Below are 20,433 nucleotides of genomic sequence, written 5' to 3' on the forward strand. Positions count from 1 at the left end.
GCTCCTTATCAAGAGTTAAGGAGGAGAATAAAGTCTATAAAACTTTTCCAGAAACACTTCAAGTTTTGTGGCAGCTGGGGGAAAAAAAAAATCTTAATAAATATCAGTGAAGAAATGAGGCACAAAAGCAGCATTTATGGGGAATAAATCTGGATTGTTAGGGTGGATGCTCCCAGTTTTCTGTTTGGAATGAGTGTTATTTTCTCTGGGTTTGTCTAGGACTGAATAGGATGTGTTTTGTATAAATTAAAAATAAGAAGTCCCTCTCAAATCTGTGTATTTAGATATAAACTTCCACCTGGCTACAGCCCCCTTTCCATAGGTTACACCTGTGAAGTATAGGAAAACCCCTCTGGATCAGGGAATTGTTAATATTCCATGGAAAAACGTGCCTGGTGACACACACAGGGATTATCTGGGTGGCACCAACACTGCCAATAATTCCAGTCTTTATGGATAATTGCACTTAGCAAATGGAATTAAAATGCCGAAGGGAGTAGGATGAGGAGTCTATTCCTGGCATGGCTGAGGAGTGGGATGAGCTTTTGGTGGGCCTGGGCAGTGCTCAGAGATCTGGGCTGGCATTTCCTCCTCTCCCTCTTTCCCCCTTGCTTCATTTTTATTTGGGTTTTGTGGCACAAAATCAGGATTTCTTTCCCATCCTTAAGTTGCTTCACATTCTGGCAGTGCTTTTCCTCTGTAAGGTTATTCCCTGTGCCATTCAAATGTAAAACTTGTAGGATTTCCATCTCAAATCAGGTGTTCAGATACTGATGGATGTAATTAATGTCGCTTGACCTCTTCTCCTCTGAAGTCACTTCCAGGTACTCATGACTTTGTAATTTTCCATTTGATCTCACATTCTGCATTGTGCCTACAGCTGATTCTTCTAAATTTTGTTCCCCAGCTCCAAATTCCTACTCCTGTTGAAAGGAAGGATCACTTTGCCTGGATGTCAGGGATGGAGCTGTTACCTGCCTGAACATCTGTCCCAGCTCCACAGAATTGGGGTTTTTCAGGGAAAGGGAAAGAGGCAGGAACTCAGAGAGCTGGAGGCAGCTGGAATAACTAATCCCACACTGGTTTGGGGTGGAAGGGACACTAAGGATCACCCCATTCCATCCCTTCCATGGGCAGGGACGCCTTCCACTGTCCCAGGCTGTTCCAGCCTGGCCTTGGGCACTGCCAGGGATCCAGGGGCAGCCACAGCTGCTCTGGGCACCTTGTGCCAGGGCCTGCCCACCCTGCCAGGGAACAATTCCTAATTCCCAGTGGTCCCCCATCCATCCCTGCCCTCTGGCAGTGGAAGCCATTCCCTGTGTCCTGTCCCTCCACCCCTTGTCCCCAGTCCCTCTCCAGCTCTCCTGGAGCCTCTTTAAGCTCTGGAAGGACTCTGAGCTCTCCCTGGAGCTTTCCCCTCTCCAGGTGAGCACCCCCAGCTCTCCCAGCCTGGCTTCATCCCTGGAGCAGCTCCATGGCCTCCTCTGGATTTGCTCCAGGTGCTGTTGGTGCCCCAGACAGAATTTAAAGTTCTATGGCTGCAGATGCAGAGGAGGAGATGGAATTAAGGTCTCGTTGGCATTTTCAACCCAGGCCTCTTCATCTGCATTTTCGAATCCTGTTCCTTGGCTGTTTGGGATTTAGCCTGGTAATCCATGGGAGATGTTGTGTGTAGGAATCTGAGCAGCTGGAGCAGCGGAGACGGTGACAAAGGCACTGAGATTTGCTTACAAAACCCTGCAGATCAGTTTTTTGTGCAGATAATGTCAGGTGTAAACCACGTCACGTGGATTTGCCTCCTTTGTTGTGTATCCAGAGTTTGAGACAGCTTTGATATTTATGTGTGTATGTGACCATGCTATTTTCTGAAAAATCCCTTCACCAGGATTTCTTCTGGGAAGCTTCAGTTTCTCCCTGTTTTGCTGCTTTGGAATGTGGTCTGGAGATTGTTTATCCAAACATGTGAGTTGTTTTTAATTAATGACCAATCACAGCCAGCTGTGTTGGACTCTGAGTCAGTCACAAGTTTTTATTGTTTATTCTTGTTAAGCCTTCTGATGTCTCCTTTCTCTCTTTAGTATAGTTTTAGTATAGCATTCTTTAATATAATATCACAAAATATTAAATCAGCCTTTTGGGAACTTGGGAGTCAGATTCTCATCTCTCACCTCATCCTGGGGACCTCACAAACACCACATGTGTGTATATTTATGGATTATTGTTGGATGTATAGAAATTTGAAGTGCTCCAGGCCAGGCTGGACAGGGCTTGGAGCAGCCTGGGACAGTGGAAGGTGTCCCTGCCTATGGCACAGGGATGGACTTCAAAGTCCCTTCCAATCCAAACCATTCTGTGATTTTCTGACAATACTTTGTAACACATTGAAATATATATTTATCTATCATAATTGTGGTATAAATAGATATTTAAATTTAAATCTGGCTAATTGCCCTAAATCCAGCTGTAGAGCACTTGATTAACTCATCCTCAGTTAACAGAAGAGCAGCCACAGCTTGGAAGTGCTGGGAATTGTGGTATTTTCGGGATACCCCATTGTGGCGGGGAAAGATGAATCTGACTCCATGTTCTTAGAAGGCTAATTTATTATTTTATTATATCATATTAAAGAATGCTATACTAAACTATACTAAGGAATAGAGAAAGGATGATTACAGAAGGTTAAAAAGATAATAATGAAAAACTTGTGACTCTCCTCAGTCTGACACAGCTGGCTATGATTGGTCATTAAGTCAAAACAATTCACATGAAACCAATCAAACATTGACCAGTTGGATAAACAATGTCCAAACCACATTCCAAAGCAGCAAAACACAGGGAAAGCAATCAGATAATTATTGTTTTCATTTTTCTCTGAGGTTTCTCAGCTTCCCAGGAGAAGAAATCCTGGCAAAGGGATTTTTCAGAAAATATGATGGTGACAGGGAATGCTGTTCCCACATCTCCCAGTGTGTGTTTTGGGAATTCTTTCACTGGAAGCATTAATATTCAGAATTTTAATTTATTTGAATGCTCTGCTGAGATCCAAGTGCCAGTGATGTGTTTCCTGCAGCCCCAGGCTGCCTGGCTTTGGCTCCCAGTGAATCCCTGGACAAACAGCAGAGCCAGACTGAGGGGAGAGGCAGAGAAATGTGCTGAACCCCACTAGCAGAGGCTGCCAGGGATGAAAACTCTTCCTGCAACTCTGGATGCTGAAATTTGGATCCCAGCTCCTGTCTGCAGCCACTTCAGCAGCTCAGTTTGTGTGCTGAGTGTCACTTGCCAGCCTTTGTCTTGTTCCTTCCTTTCATTTTAATTTTCTCATTTTAATTCCAATGAAAGACTGAATTTCAAAAGGCACAAATATTAACAAAAATAAAACACAACCCAAAATTCTTCCCTGCTGCTCATGGAGCTCCTGTTGTGGCTCTTGGTGGAGAGTGGGATCTTGGAGGAGATTTCATGGCTTAATTCAGCCTTCAGAGCTGTCCTGGGCCTTTAAGCATCCTTCCTGCTCCACACTGCCCAATTAGTATGGATCAGGTGGCCTTGGGATGCCTCTGGTTAATTAACAGAGGCTGAACACAGTCCCGCCTTTGTGGGATTGTGTGGCAGCAGTGAATAGGAGAGGGAAAATGTGCAAAATTAATTAGCTTTCCATAGAATCTGTGGTTTTTAGGCTTGTTTAGGAGTGTGGATGGCTCTTGGATAAAAGGAATCAGGTCCCTGGTCTGTCCTGCAGGCTCTGCCAGCACCAAGGCAGGTATTGATGTGAAACAGAGCCAGAGATCAGATTTGAGGGAGAATTCAAAATAAACAGGGAAGAGTAAAAGGTTTTGGTTAAGAAAAAATAAGTTAATGTTGTTATTGATATTTTTTTATCAAAAGAAGCACTCTGAGGAGTGCTCATTGGAGGAGCTGTGGGATAGGATAATGCTGCCTGTGGGGGCATCAAATCAGCTTCAGTCCCACCTGACTCCATCAAAAGTGGACAAAATTCTGACTCAAGTTGTATTTCCATTAATTTTTCAAATGGTGCTCATGAGCACACAGCTTTGGGTTTGCAGGTGCACCAGGAAATAAAAGCTTTTTGGGGAAAAAAGGATCAGAAAATAAAAATGCAGCTGGAGAAACTGGAGTGCGGGAATGCAATGGAGCCAGTGGCAGGAGCTGCTCTAGCTTTGGATTGGGATAAAATGTGTTGTTTGGAGTTAAATTTTCCTTTTGATTTCCTTTAATGTGGGCACAGGCCACGTGAAGGGAATTAAAAATAATCTCCTCTTGTGTTAGCACAGGAAAGGAGTTCAGTATTCCTTGGTTTCTGTGGATTCTTGTCAGGAATGTCTCTGTGTGTGTTTATTGCTCATCCTTTGCTTTCCTGCAGTAGAAATAGGGCAGGACTTGGGGTTTTTCTTCCCCAGTTCTGCAAAACTTATTGTTAAAAGGTGATGCCAGTGGAGAAAACCTTTGGGACTTTGATTACTTCCTAATGTCCCAATATCCCATCCTTCCCTGCCCTCTGGCACTGGGAAGCCATTCCCATGTCCAGTCCCTCTTCAGCTCTCCTGTATTGGTGTCTCTGGGTCTGAGATGGTATTTCATGTTCAGACTCAGGTGTTTATTATTTATTAGTAAAACAGTCTCACTACTGTGAGTTCAGCAGCTTTTCATTAGAAGGCACAAAATGGCCAACAATCTGTTGTTCCAAGGGCTTTTAAGACTCAACTATCCAGTTGAGAACTGACACCTGGATTATTTTCCCTTTTAACCCAATAACTGATCCCACAGAGCAACAATGGGGACTTTTCTGCCCAATTACAAAATGCCACCCAAACCCATGGAGAAGGAGGAAGAAGCAGCATGAAGAAGAAACCCAGGACAACACCCTGTGCCCTCCATCTTGCTTCCATCCACAACACACTAAAAATCCCAAACCCTCAATTTCTCACCCAGTGATATACCTGCACTGCTCTCTATAATCTATTGCACACTTTTGGGGGTTCCAGTCTATCTTGAAGTCTGGGAAACTTTCTCCATGAATGAGGGTCCAAGTCAGTGCTGCTCTGGGGGTCAGGGCACCCCAGAGCAGACAGAGAAATATTCCCAGTGCCCTGGGTTTCCACATCCTGGAGCCCCTTTAGGCCCTGGAAGGGGCTCTGAGCTCTCCCTGGAGCCTTTTCTTCTCCAGGTGAGCACCCCCAGCTCTCCCAGCCTGGCTCCAGAGGGGCTCCAGCCCTCAGAGCATGCATCTCCATGACCTCCTCTGGACTTGCTCCAGCAGCTCCGCATCCCAGATCAGACACCTCACTGCCGTTGGGTTAGAAAATCTGTTGCCATTTCTTCCTATTTGGTTTTGCATCAAATCCCTCCTGTTTTTCCCCCAGTAAAATCCTTGTTCTGAACACAGGGGAAGGCATTTCCTGGAGTTCCATGCTCTTGGCACATGTGGGAACTTCAGGCCTTCTCCTGGTAGGACATGCTGGGTGTGTCAGGTGCAAGGAGCAGCTTTTGGCCTCTGCCAAATGCACTTTTCAGGCAGGGAAGGGTGTTCTCTCTTTAACTGAGATTTATGAAATGAATTTAGAAACCTCTCAAGAAGCAGCTTTTGTTCAGGATGAAAATCCCAGTGGTATCAGAGGGATCTTTAACCAGAGCTTTCCATGCAAAGCTGGATTCCTCTGGAGACAGGGGGAGTTTATTAACATCTCATTTACTGCCAGAAGTCCCCCTGCCCTTGTCTCTGGGCTCCTTTGCTAAACCCCAAGCAGAGGAGCTGGGTTGTTGGATTTCTTTCAACTGTGTGTTGTAAAATCCACTGGAGTTTGGCCAGAGCACCCCAGCTAGGGAATTGCATCTCCTCCACCTGTCCAAAGCACATGGATGAATGGAAATCTCCATGAGAATCCCAAGGACACTCAGAAGGATTGGAGTTGGGAGTTTTAGGATATTTTCAGCTGTCAGAGAAGAAATTCTTCACTGGCAGGGTGGGCAGGCCCTGGAATGGAATTCCCAGAGCAGCTGTGCTGCCCCTGGATCCCTGGCAGTGCCCAAGGCCAGGCTGGACATTGGGACTTGGAGCAGCCTGGGACAGTGGAAGGTGTCCCTGCTCATGGGATGATCCTTAATGTCCCTTCCAACCCAAACCATGCTTCCCTCAAGAGAATTCTGTAGTTCCCTGTTTTCCAGCTGCCTTCCCAGCACTTTCCTGGCTTTAACCCGTTCTTTGGGCACCTCCTTCTCCTCAATCAAGCTCCCAGTGGTGGGAAAAGCCATTCCAGCAGTGCTATGATCACCAGCAGGACATGTGGCAAAGGCAGCTTTGAACAAAAACAAACTTCCCCAAATTTGCTTCATCCCAAGATTTTCTTTCTTTATTGTTATTATTTTTGGCATTGGTGCATTGAGTGGATGATCAGGTTTTCAGGACTCACTGATAAAATGTTAATTTCTAAAGCTGCCCCTCTCAGGTTATGCAGGTGTTGGGATTTAAATATTTCCTATTTCCAGTTGGATTAAACCTATCTATGAGATATTTTATTTTTTTTTATGCTCTCTAAGCGGATTCTCCAGCTGATCCGTCACAGTTATGAAAGAAAGGAAAAAAGAAAAACAAAACATTTTTTGCTGTGATCTTAGATATTTTCCAGGGTTTCACAGATATGAAAAGGGAGGATTTAAGCAAATCCATAATTTATTATTTGCCCTGGTGGATTTGCAGGCTCTATTAGAGACACACAGGATGGATGTGGATTTTTTCGTGGCACCTGGGACAACAGAGAGGTCACAGGGGAGAAGTGAGGAGCTCCAAGTTGTCTCTTCCTTGATCCAGCCTTGTTCCTAATTTCCCAATATCTGTTTGTTTACTGTTCCCACTTTCCAGAGGCTCTACAGCCACCCTGGGGCAAGGAACCAATGGAATCTGCTTTTCCAGGCATTTTCTTAGGTTGTGGCCAATGGGTTGGTGGTTGTCCTTCACTTCTTAGGTGGAGAAAATGCAATCAATTGATTCTGACTGAAGTTTAATTAAAATTTGGGCATTGGGAGGTGTTTTACTGTGGTGGAGGTGGTTCAGCTCTTCCCAAGATGTACTCCTGACAGCCCAAGCTGAGTGATTTTTGGGATGGATCTCCCCATGGATGAGGTTCCTGTTTTGTGCTGATTCAGTGCTGGATTCTTTGGGAGAAGCTTGGAAGGAGAGTATGTGGCTCTTTGGTCTTTTGGGCATCTCCTCTTGGGAATTTGTTCAGCAGTTTCCAAAATTCTCTAATTCTCACCAACAAATCACTACTTACAGACATTTATGGGCTAATTTTGGTGGGAATGAACCCCAGATTGAAAATCCAGCCTGGTGCTTACTCAAAAATATTCCATGATTTCCACCCTTCAACCCCAAAGAAGTTAACACAAAAAAATAACTTTTTATCTGTAAAAACAGGGAAAAAATACAATCAGCAATTCTATTGAGGAAAACCTAAATATTATTTACCCTGATGAGTGTTTTCCCTTTGATTGCAACATTTCCCCTGCTGGATTTTCCCATAGTGTTGCCCACAGTGACACCTGCTGGAATCTGGGACAATCAAGGTTGGCTTGCAGGTCCTGCTGAGTGAGTCCTGCCAGGGATTAATTAGGAAAAAAAATTAAAGGAACACTTTATGAGGTGATGGAGACACCTACAGCCACCCAAGGAACGGCCATCAGGTTTGGAATGCTGGGAATATCAGCTGGAGATCTATGGGATCAATGGTTAAAACCCAGCTTTAAAGCAAAGATCAAACATGAATATGGGGAGATCCTTTTCCCATCCCCAGAGCTCCCCCAAGTATGGCTGGGTCCTTTTCCAGGGAATTTATTTCCCTTGGGAAATGGGGCTGCTCACACTTGAGGCTTTGTGCCTCTCTGGTTTTAAACATCCCCTCAAAGGGATGGATTTGAAATTCTGCATTCTCAGGGTGGCATTTGCAGTGTTTGGGTTGTAATAATGGGAATTGAAAAGTGTCCTCAAGATGGAAAAAGCCATTTCTTAATCCATGGAATGGGATGTTGCCAGCTTTAAGCTGCTGCCCCAGTATTTTCCCTGTGTGGGATGGGATCCCATTTCCATTGGGGTCAGACTGCTCTGTTTGTAAATCCAGATGGCCATTTCCCCAATTCCTGCAGAAAAAGCCATGAAAAGTAGAATTCAGAGTTTAAAAAAAGCCCTGGTGAAGGAATTTTGGGATCATTGTGTCCTTGCCTGGTAAGGAAAGGGTCAGCTGTGCCTTGTGCTGAAAATCTGACCTGGATTGCATTTCCCAGCCTTGCCCTGGTTTTGTTTTTGGTTTTGTTTTCGTTTGTTTGGTTTTTTTTAGGACTGATATAAGAGATGCTCCCAAAGAATCTGCTCTAAAGCACAAAATATCTGGGAAAAATCCAATATTTCTGAGTGGGGTCATTGTACGAGAGACTGATGGAAGTGTTGCTGCTGCAGGGGCAGTTCTTGATCTGCTTCTTCCTTCAGAAATCTCAGCTTTTACAATCTTCTGAATTCAGGATGTGATTTATTTTTATTCCTCACACCTTCCTCTTTAGTCACCAGTTGTCCAAAATCCTGGAATAAGTTGGAGGCAGTGGAAAGGTCCTGTAAAATTTTCCTCCAGACAAAGCTGAAATAGGCTCATGCAGCTCCAGCCATGTCAATTTTAGCAGCAGAGATTCTATTAAACAGTAAAAAATACTGATTCCTGCACTTGGGGAGCAGATATTTTGCATTTCTATTGTAAAATACAGGTTTTATCCCAATTTTCCAAGTTCTGTTGTCAAGGAGACAGTGGCAATCCAGGTGAGTGGCTCAAGGCAGCTTCTTTTTCATTTGGGAAAAGTTTTTATTGATGTTTCAAAAATTGAGATTTCACCTTTTCCCAGTTTATGCACAGAGTGAAAGTTCACTTGCTGCTTTAATAAATATATTTGGAGCAAAGATTTGATCTTATGGAAGCGTGATTCACAAGAATTCCTTGTTGAGCAGACTGGGAATGGAGGCTGAGTTTGTGTCATGTGGGTTGATAAAATTTTGCATTTTTTGTACCTTTTGGGGAGTTGATAGAGAAATCAAGGGAAAAGGAGGATATTTCCCAGCAACAGCCAAAATCCATGGGGATATAACAGGGAATATGAGTGTTTAATTCACCTGCCAAACTCGGTGCTGGTTGTCACCTGCAAAGAACCCTCAAAGTGGAAGCTATTGGTCAATTCAGGGGTTTAAACTGGGAAAATGACCCGTTCCAGTAAAAGTCTGTTGAGGATGAATAAATCCAATGCTTTCTGTGATTTCCCTTCCAGTAAAGTTGGTTTCCAGTGATAATTTGAAGTGCATTTTCATATGGAGATGTAGAGTCTCCTCTTGGGTCTAGACCACAAAAAGAAAATACATTTCATAGCAGGTGACTGGAAAAGTGGCTGAATATATTGAATTAATGTGCATTTTTTTATTCCTCCTGATCGATTCTGAAATGAGTTTGGATCCTGGTGGCAATGCAAATACCTGGGGTGAATAAGCATGTGAAATTTGGAGGAAATGAAGGAAAAGAAATGAAACAAATGTGTTGATTTAAGTTGTTTACTTCTAGTTTCATTTTGGCAAGGAATTGATTCCCACTCTAATAACTGTGGAGCAGACCTGTGGATTTAGGGAGGGCAATGGGATTTCTACACACCTTCTTCCATTATGATGAGGGAAACAAAATCAGAGCTGTTTGGGAAAGGATTGAAGAGCAGCTCTTCTTGCATTTCAATGAAATTTAATTAAACCCCCATGGACTGGAGCTGCTGGTGATTGGTTTTGTGGTGCAGTCCCATCATTGGGTTCTGTTTGTGGTTGGATTTCCTCAAAGTTCCTGTGTGTAATGTCCAAAGGAGGCTGAGAATGTCATGGATTTGTAGAGATTTCAATCCTACAAAAGCATAAAATTACATTAATGTGACTGGCCCAAGGTGCACAAAGTCTTAATTTTTTTAATTGTGTTTTTATTTTTGCTGAATTTTACTGTTTGCTAATTTTTACTCAGGGTGACTGATGAATTGATTCCACTCTGTTGCCTGGGGATCCTTTTTCTAATTACTGATTCTCAGCTAATTCTCCACATTTCACAGTCATTATCTGTGAATCTGGTATTATTTAAATTCCTAAGCAAAGCTTTTTGTGGGTTTTGACCCCAATTTGTGGCTTGATCTGTAGCCTAATCCCACTACTGCCTTTTACCCAACTAGTTTATCTGTTATCTCCTCTGGGAATAAATCCTAATTTTTCCCATATCAGTTCATCTTGTTTTCCTGGAAAATCTTGTTGCTACACTCCTCTCCCATTTCTCCTGACCCTGTGCTGCTCTCACCCCTCTGTCATCTCTCTGCTCTCTTAGTCCTTGAACTCTTTGAGTTCTCCCTCTTGATCTTTGAGGTTGGTCTTGACCTTTTGCCTTCTTCACCTCCCTCTCTATCTCTGAACTTCAGCATCCTCAACCTCCCCAAATTCCTGTTTCTTCTCAGCAGGCAGTCCTTAAAAAACAGCAGAGTTTGAAGCTGTTTTTTATCCTCACCCAAAAATCCTCACCCAAAAAAGCCAGCTCCTGCTCTCCAGCCAGTCCAGGGGCATTCCAGGAATGGCAGAAGGAAGGGGCCAGGAGCTCCTCCCATCTCATGGACCTTCTCTTTGGGAAGCAGCAATCCTGGCCAGTTTTTACCAAACATGGTCCCTTATCCACCTTGTTGCCTTGTAATTATCCTTGAAAATTGCACTCAGGAAGAATTGGGTTGAAGTCCAGTAGAATGTAAAAAAAAGGAGATAAAAGCACAGCCAAAAGGACAATGTCATGTTTTTCATGACTAGGAGATGAAACCATTGAGGTTTATCCTTAGTTTGTGTCCTTCTCCTTAGTACTACTTGGTTTAGGGGGATTCTGAGATGAGCTGTGTTTGTTCTACGGCAAACCTCATAAATCCTCTTTGGTAGCTCACAAATGCTTCTAATTATCCACTGTTAATTGCCATGAGGAGAGTTTTGTGAAGATTGGGTTTTCAGGTGTAAAGACCTTGACTTTGGTGGTGTAAAAGGAAACCAAACTGCTCAGCTGTGTGTTCTGGGTCATGGAAATGCCAGAGATATGTGGAGCTGCTGCTTCTTTCCATGAGAGAATTCAACCTTCAGGCAGCTTCTGAATTATCACAACCGTAGTGTCTTATTTACACCTCAGTGCAAAAAACCTGAATTCCTGGTGGAAATTTAGCCTGGGTTTCAGGACCAGCAGTTTCACCTGAGGGGTTGTCAGAGCTTTGGTCAGAGTTGGAAAAGTCACAGTTTGGAGATGGCTTCTTGCTCTAAATTGGAATGTGTTGAGTTTTGCTCTTCCACAGTTCCCATTTGTATAACTTTATTCTCATCTCCTGTCTTGTCCCAGGAGGGCTGGGTCCAGCTCAGTTTGTGGAGATTTTTTTTGCCTTTGAGACACTAAAATGAGAGGAGGTTTTGAGAAAAAGGAAGAGCAGGATGGTGCCAGCCCTATCTCCTTCCCTCCTGCTCACTCTAAGCACACCACAGGGAACAGCAGTGCCAAAACACAAAGAAAACCAACCAGAAATTAAATCAATAATTTATCCAAAGAGCTTCAAATTAGGGACATTTCTCACATCTTTGCACTTCAGGAACAGCAGGGCCCTGTTGTTTATCCCCTTTGGTTTATCCATTTCAGTGTGTATCCCATGGATTAGGTAGAGGCTGTGCTTCCTTTTGCTTCAATGAAATAGTTGTTGAATATCCTTTTTTTACTATACTCATACATCCTTTTAGATTCCTTTTCCCTGGAGCAATCCCTGTTCCTCAGCAGCCCAGATTATATCTTGATATAATACAGGTTTTATCTTGTTGAGGACAGATGAACTCTTTGTGGGGAGTCATCTCTTAAATCATAGTTTAATTTTAAGCAGTTGCTCTTGGACCAGGGAGTTGGATCAATAATCCTCATGTGTCCCAACTATTTCAAACCCTAGAATTCCAGGATTTTTATTATTCTGAAAGCTGAGCTGTGTCCACGCACAGCCAGCACCTTCTGGAGGTGTGTTAAGAGCCTTGCTCAGGAATGGTTTTGCAGGAACTGGAAGGAATCCATAAAGGCAGAAGGCCCCACAATTGGACAAGACAGCCAGAGTGTCCAGCTCATTCCTGGGAGTGTTTTCCTCAGTGCTGTCACAGCCCATTAAGGAGACACAGTGAATCAGTGCAGAGGAAATGTCTCTCAAATGGATTGGACAGGGAGACAGGCTCCTGTCACTGTCACAGCACAGCTTTTGCTGTAAAATACATACTCAGTGCTGGTGGGATATCAAAGAGCTGTATCTTTAAGGAGGAAGAGTAAGTTTGTACTGCCGTCAGTATGAAAAACTAAAGAAAAAATTGCTGCAGGATATTGGAGCTCAGTTAGAGCCTGCTGAGTGAAAATGACAGGATCATGGAACAATTTGGGTAGGAAGGAACTTCAAAGCCCATCCTGTTCCACACCTTCCACTGTCCCAGGGTGCTCCAGCCTGGCCTCGGGCACTGCCAGGGATCCAGGGGCAGCCACAGCTGCTCTGGGCACCCTGTGCCAGGGCCTGCCCACCCTGCCAGGGAGCAATTCCTCATTCCCAATATCCCATGGAGCCCTGCCCTCTGGCACTGGGAAGCCATTCCCTGTGTCCTGTCTCTCCATCCCTTGGAAATAGTCTCTCTCCATCTTTCTTGCAGTCTCCCTTCAGGTCCTAGAAGGTCACAGTGAGGTTCCCCTTCCTCATCTCCTTTCTCAATTCTGTGCTCCATAATTATCATGGAATTAAGGGCATGAATTAACCCTCTCTTCCCCTCCTCACTTCCCACTTGTTGCCCTCTAGTTAAGCTGCTGCTTGGGTCTTGAGATGTCTTAAATGTCAAAAATTAGGGATAAATGAGGAGAGGACTAGAAAAGCATAATCCTCCCCTCTGGCTATTTCAAGCTGTAGCATTTTTAGATAATCCCTGGGAGTTTTACACATGGTAAAACCAGGGAAACAAATCTGTGTGATTTTTAAGTTCAGTACAGAAGACTGATATTTACCTGCTTGGTTTTTTAGCATTTTCAGCAAATAAATATATTTTTCCATTTTATTTTGTTTGCATACCTGTTGTCATTTTAGGATGTTTAAGGCAGCAAATCCTGAACAGGAAAAATAGATCTTCTAAAAGCTGCTTCTGTTTGGAGTTTTGCTGGCAGTTCTGTGAATATTTTTTAAAGCGCCAGCAAAATAACCATATTTAGGTTATTTTTATTTTATTTTAAAAACACCCTGGATGCAATGGGTGGGACATGGAGAACTGTCATCAACCCGTGTTGCTGTCACTGTTTTTTGTGGTCCAAACTCAGCTCCAGCTTTGAAGTCCTCGTTTCAAAGCCACCTTTGTGCCTCTGCTCCCCTGAGGGGGCCTTTGGCGCCGTGGGTCACGGGGCATTCCAAACTCTCTGTTTCCCACTTTTTCCCAAACATTCTCAGCATAAACACGGCAGCCAGAGGCATCCAGGGGGAGGAAAAATGAACTTTTTCTCAAGTTTAACTGTTGGGTTGGGCTCCAGATTGAAGGTTTCTCCGTGAGGCCTGGTCCTGCTTAAACATCTTGTTTTTAGTCAAGGATGCCTCCCAAGACCAGGGCAGGCTCTCAAAAATCTCAATTTTAGTCAAGGTTTCTCCACACAACCTGGTCAGCTCTCAAACATCTCGTTTTTAGTTGAGGTTTCTCCACAAGCCCTGGTCAGCTCTCAAACATCTCATTTTTAGTTGAGGTTTCTCCACAATGCCTGGGCAGGCTCTTAAAAATCTCAATTTTAGTCGAGGTTTCTCCACACAACTTGGTCAGCTCTCAAACATCTAATTTTTAGTCAAGGATTCCTCACACAGCCTGGGCAGGCTCTCAAATATCTCAATTTTAGTCAAGGTTTCTCCCTGAGGCCTAATTGAGGTTTTTCCATGAGGCCTGATCAAGGTTTCTCCGCACAACCTGGTCAGCTCTCAAACATCTCATTTTTAGTTGAGGTTTCTCCATGAGGCCTGACTGGGATCTCAAACATCTCATTTTTAGTCAAGGTTTCACCTTGAGGCCTTGGTGGGATCTTTAACATCTTGTTTTTAGTCAAAGTTTTTTCATGAGGCCTGGTTGAGGTCTCTCCATGAGCCTGGGTGGGATCTCAAACATCTTGGTTTAGTTGAGGTTTCTCCATGAGGCCTAATTGAGATTTAGTCCATGAAGCCTGGTTGAGCTCTCAAACATCTCATTTTTAGTCATGGTTTCTCCATAAGGCCTGGTTGGCCTCTCAGACATCTCATTTTTGGTGGTATTTAGGAGCAGAAGCTCCAGTTGAAGTTTGTGACTGATCAATCAAGTTCAGTGGGCAAAGTCCTCAGCCAGATGTGAAGGTTTGAAGTAGCAAAGGTGATGGTTTTTTGTGTGGTGGCTGAGATGTGCCCTGGTGTGTTGGGGACAAAGAAATTAATCACACATATAACTGTTCTGAGATGGATGGATTGGGGTGGTCACTGAAATATGGTTTGTACATTGCTTTGGGTCCTGTATCTATGGGAGATTTTCATCCTTGGGAGCACTGGGGCTCAATAAAGGAGTTTATTGATAAAATTTGGTGCTGTTGGGCCCCCTATTCCTAATTTTGTCCATTTTCAAGGTAAGTTGGTCTCATAAATTACCAGTCACTCCTGAAGAAAGCTTGCATTTGGTATTTCTCCACTCAAAGAAATGTCCATGTCCACTCCTTGGCATTCTGCACGGGATGGGGGATTTCATAAAATGGGATAGTTACCTTTTTTAGAGCAAATCTGACTTGATCGTGAGATTGGTACTTCTCCTGTGGGGAACCTGGAGCAGGTCATGGTGACCTATCCATGTCTTATCCTCTCAAACCTGCTGTGTGAGCATTCTTCCCCTGCTTTGGTAAAGGGATTTTTTTTGCTCACTTTAAGTAAAACTGAAAATAGAAGTAAAGGGAATAAAAAGCCCTGGTATTATTATAGAAGCTGTTCTTACTGGACAAACAGCAATCTCCATGGAAGGCACTTGATGGAGGGCTTCAAAGGAAGGAAGAACGTCACTTTTGCTCATTTAGGTTGGAAATGCTGTTTTGTGAAAGATTCCCACTTCTCTGTGTGCTGAGGGACAGGATGGGAGAAAACAGCCTCAAGCTGGGCCAGGGGAGGCTCAGCTTGGACAGCAGCAGGAATTTCTGCATGGAAAGGATGCTCAGGCCTTGGCAGGGGAGGTTTGGAGGTGTCCCAGGAAGGGCTGGAGGTGGCACTCAGTGCTCTGGGCTGGGGACAAAGTGGGAGTGAGTTACCAGGTGGACTCCATGGTCTTGGGAGGTCTTTTCCAACCTCAGTCATTCTGGGAATCTGTGAACTTTTGCCAAAATCTTCTTCAGAGATATTTGATGGTACCAGAGGTACCTGAGGAGGTATTGCTGCCTCTCAAGTGGGGCTAAAAGCAAGAGCCTGGTCTTTATTCCCATTTCCATGTGCCCTGAGTGAGCTCTTGGGCACTTTGCCTGCCCAGGATGATGCGCTGACACTGGGCAGGTAGCAAGAATCCCTTTAGAAGGGTGAAGCACATGGATGAGCTGATTTGTGTTAGAAAACAAGGATTTAAGAGCAGGAGCTCTGCTGAAGGATGGGAAGGATGGGTTGATTCAAGCACGAAAAATTGTGTGTGGAATTAGCTGTGAAATAAATGGCTTGGAATACATAAACATGAGGATGTGGGTGGCAGGGAGGGTGTGGAAAGAGGCGCCAGTGAGGAGCAGGTCAAGCGAAATGAAAGCTCTGGGCACTTAAGGAGGGACTAGAGGAATGTGATTGGAATGTTGGAAGGATTTGGCTGAGATTAGAGCTTGGTTTAAAAAAGAAGAGACAAAATTTGCTGAAGTGAGAGGCAGCTTTGGGTGCTTTGAAGCTCAAGTTTGTGTTCCTCCCATTCCTTTGGAAGAGTTCTGGGTGGGAAGTTTGGGAAGACTCATGCATGGGAATGGTTAGGATTCATGAGTTGGGAAGAGCCATGTGTGGGAATGATTGGGAAGATTTAGGGGTGGAATGGAATTTATGGGTTAAAAGGTTGGGAGAACTTGTGGGTGGGAATTGGTTACACCAGCAGGATTGAGACTCAGTTCTGCAGTTGTTGGTGCTGGTAGTAGTTGGTGAGCAGGACCAAGAAATGGCCTTTTAGGGAGCAGGTTTCTCATGTTAAATTGCCCAGAAATCATATAAAAAATGCCAATAATGTTTCTAATTAAAATGGATTACCTGTTGTAAATTTAGAAGCCGTTAGCCCAGTATTTTCATTAAATAGATTTTTGGGTGCTTACAAGATTCCACTTGAGGAGGGGTCTGATCCTAACACCACCTAAAATCAGGCCCTTCCAAGGAATTTCACCATGGATGGTCAAAATGTGCACTTTAAATCTGCTCTCCAGAAACACCCAACATAAGCAGTAAAACTCTACAAGTTTATGTCCAAACTTTTTTTCCCTCTCTCTTCCCACTCTGGCACATGAAAATGGGAAAAGCTGGGCGTTCTGTTATCAGTCTGTAAATGATAAAAAGGTTGGATATAAAGATAAATAAACAAACTCAGGTCAACACAAAACTTTTGAAAAAAATTCTCAAGCTTAACCAAATTTGAGGCTTTGGATTAATTCCCCTGTTTTAGCTCCAGTCTTTGCTTGTTTATACTTACTTTGGGATTAGAAGATCTGATGGTGAATGCAGGGCATTTTTGGAGTGATTTTGTCCCAGATTTGGGCTGGGATAGAATACTCAATACCTCCAGCTCTCCTGGTCATGGTTGAAAAACCCAAAAGACATTTATCCCAAGGGGGGATGCAGGAGAGGTTGGAGGGGAAGCTCTTGGCATCGCCCAGCCTGCTGTTGGTTGAATTTGCAAGGGTAGAGCATCTGGGATAAAAAATTACAAGGTTTGGGGGTGTCTAAATATCAATTGAAAGTCTTGATTTAGAAAATATTTTGGTTTTTTAGTGATGTGTAAATGCACATTGCTTTTGATGGGGTGACACAAGGGATGAAAGTGTCCTAACAAGTTTAGATGCCAGCATTGATAAGCTGTGACATGAATTTAGCAAGGGCTGTTCCACAAAATAAAGCAAAAATGGACAGATTAAATTACTGTAATAACAGGAGAAAAGCAAAACTTACTTGCTGAATAAAATCCTTTCTAGCAAAGCTGGAAAACCACCAAAACCAACAACAAAAAAAGGAGAAAAAAAATTTTTTATACCAGACTTCTTATTACAGTTTAGTTCATGTAGCTTATTCCCTGTTGGAAATTCCTCTGTCTCGTTGATGTGCTAAAAATGGATTCAGGCTGTGAGGATAATTCATCTGGGCACAGGCTGGCACCAGCACAGCCAGAAGAAAAATGGGCAAGCCACAAATGCTTCCAGTTTAATTATTCCATTCCTTACCATAGGACAATCTTTAAGTCACAGCCAATGTCAAGCTGGGATAAAATGGGTCCAAGGTGATGTTCTTGCAAAGCTGCCAAAATATGGGCTGGGGAACAGGCTCTGCTTTTATTTGTTCATCTTCATTTGGTTCCTTTGCCTCTTGCAGACTCACTACGAGAGCGGAGAGTACATCATCCGCCAAGGGGCTCGAGGGGACACCTTCTTTATCATCAGCAAAGGAAAGGTGAGTTCACAGCTTCCCAGGCCAAGGGGCTCCCAAAATCCTGCTCCAGCCTCTCTCTCCCCTTTCAAGGCACAAATGTGCCAGAACTTGATATTTATTGGAGCTCCTTGGCTGGGTGAAAGGAGCCTGAAGGGCTGAAAATGAAATCTCCATCCTCCCAGGCAACACTTTGGGGTGGAAACTGTTGTTGAGTCTCTGGGTAAATGGCCATGAAACTCAATTTCTTTGAAATAAATCCTACAATACTCCCATGATTTCTTTGCTAAGCTTCCCCCTTCCAAGGCTGGCTTCCAGGCTTCATTCCCATGGCTGTCTCTTCCCAGCTTCTCCAAATAATAGAAAGGCAGGGATCTCTGAGCTCTCTTCATAGGGGAAAAAAGGTCTAAGTTTCTCTTCCACTGCTCACAGGGAAAATATTTTTGACCTCATTTCCCATAAAACACTGATGGGATTTTATACACCAAGTTTCTTCCTTCTATTTAACAATTATTTATAATTTTTTTAGCCTGCCTAATACACTTGAGAGACACTTGGCTTCTTTCCACATAACAGGATGGAGATTTTGGAGGGAATACACAGTGATTTCCAGCTGCCAACTCATTTTCCACCATCATCTTCCACTTTCTGGGAGCCAGTTTTTATTGTAAGGCAAAAAATGGTCTTTTTCAGATCAATAGGAATGTCATGGAGAAGTTTTTGAAATGAAGTTAATCATAGCCTGCAGAAATCCAAGTTAGTTGGTTTGATGCCCTTTCACTTGCCTTCAATCAGAAATAATATTCCCTCTTTTCTCGGGGTATGGACAGTCATGAGCCAAGCTTCAAATTCTTTTTCTTTTGCTGTTTTTTTCATGGAGAAAAATATTGGGATGGTGCGTCTCTCTTCCACATCTACATCTCCCTCCCACAATGAGTGTTTGGAGCTGTGTTGGCCACTGAGGCTTTTGCCCCACTTGGTCAGGTGGATCCCATCACTTCCCAGGGAATGGCCTGGGTGGAAGGGACCTTAAATCCCATCCAGTGCCACCCCTGCCATGGGCAGGGACACCTTCCACTGTCCCAGGCTGCTCCAAGCCCCAAAGTCCAACCTGGCCTTGGGCACTGCCAGGGATCCAGGGGCAGCCACAGCTGCTCTGGGCACCCTGTGCCAGGGCCTGCCCACCCTGCCAGGGAACAATTCCTAATTCCCAATATCCCATCCAGCCCTGCCCTCTGGCACTGGGAAGCCATTCCTTGTGTCCTGTCCCTCCATCCCTTGTCCCCAGTCCCTCTCCAGCTCTCCTGGAGCCCCTTTATGCTCTGGAAGGGGCTCTGAGCTCTCCCTGGTGAGCACCCCCAGCACCCCCAGCTCTCATCCTGGCTCCAGAGGGGCTCCAGCCCTGGGAACAACTCCATGGCTCCTCTGGACTCATTCCAACATTCCCCAATCTACAAAGAAATGTAAAAACTGAATCCCAGTTGTTGGCCTGCAGCCCTTAACCCTCCCCCAGAGGATGGACAAGACCTCCCATGGCCTTGGCCATTGCTCCAGAGCCCTGGACTCCTCCTGCAGCAGCTCCTTAGCTTTGTCCCTGGCCTCTGCTCCTTTATCTTGCTGTGACAGCTGCAGGCCAGAAAAAGGGAGCTAAAATAAAACAAGGCACTGGGACTTGCTAAAAAATTCCCGGACTCTCAGCTGGAGCCTGATGGCTTGACAGAAATTCCCACAGGGATAGTTAAATCCTGCCCAGTTTTCTCTTTCAAGCTTATTGCTTTGGAAAAGAGACACCAGTGGCTGATGGGTGGATGGAGCTGGAGAGAGTTTAATTTTAATGCCTGGCTTAGGATGGATGTAATAATTAATCCATGCTAAGCCTTGGATAGTGGCTCAGCAGTGAAACAGGGAATAAATGACAACAAAATACAGGATTTTAGAGTCAGTGTGTGCTGCCTGGCACCTGCAGAAGCTGGAGCACATCACCTCCCGTGTCCTGTGGTAAAACTTGACTCGGGCAGCTCAGCAAGGCAGGAAAATGCTGGCAGCAGCTCCTGGGAGCACACCTGCAGTGTCTGCAGGCAGCGTGAGCAGGATCAGGGACAGCTCCTTAGGGAGTGTCTGCCATGCCTGTCACGTCACAGTGTCTGGAGTCACAAAGAATCATGGAATTGTGTGGATTGAAGGAACCTTAAATCCCATCCAGTGCCACCCCTGCTGTGGGCAGGGACACCTCCCACTGTCCCAGGCTGCTCCAAGCCCCAAAGTCCAGCCTGGCCTTGGGCGCTGCCAGGGATCCAGGGGCAGCCACAGCTGTGCCAGGGCCTGCCCACCCTGCCAGGGAACAATTCCTAATTCCCAATATCCCATCCATCCCTGCCCTCTGCACTGGGAAGCCATTCCCTGGGTCCTGTCCCTCTATCCTTTGTCCCAGGTCCCTTTCTAGCTCTTCTGTACCTTTTTGCCCTGGAGCCCTCTTTTCCAGGCTGAAGTGAGCAGAGATAATTTTTTACATTTCTGAGCCCATCACTCCTCTCAGAAATACTGAGAAAACTTCTGCTCTGTTTTCTTCTAGCCCATCCTATATTGATAATTCTTTTAGGACCAAATTCCTTTTTCCCTTCTTCCCTGTCAGCTCCACCCACCCCACTTGACCCCAGTCCTGAGCTCCTTTAGTGTATTTATTTTATCTTGTTTCCCCAGGTCCTACCAAGCAGAAAT

General features: G+C 44.5%; 1 protein-coding gene across 2 annotated transcripts in view; it reads left to right on the forward strand.

Annotated features, from left to right (window-relative positions):
• The window catches only part of PRKG1 (protein kinase cGMP-dependent 1), a 353,715-nt gene that overhangs the window by 242,258 nt on the left and 91,024 nt on the right, over positions 1 to 20,433 (forward strand). For both annotated transcript variants that reach the window (XM_054288351.1, XM_054288352.1), the window contains exon 6: positions 17,662 to 17,739. In XM_054288351.1, coding sequence (XP_054144326.1) covers positions 17,662 to 17,739 — 78 coding nt within the window. The remainder of the gene's footprint in view (positions 1 to 17,661; positions 17,740 to 20,433) is intronic.

Source organism: Melozone crissalis, unplaced genomic scaffold (genome assembly GCF_028551555.1).
Source record: "Melozone crissalis strain CALT ecotype California unplaced genomic scaffold, PUWL_Pcris_2 ptg000062l_1, whole genome shotgun sequence".
Classification (NCBI taxonomy): Eukaryota; Metazoa; Chordata; class Aves; order Passeriformes; family Passerellidae; genus Melozone; species Melozone crissalis.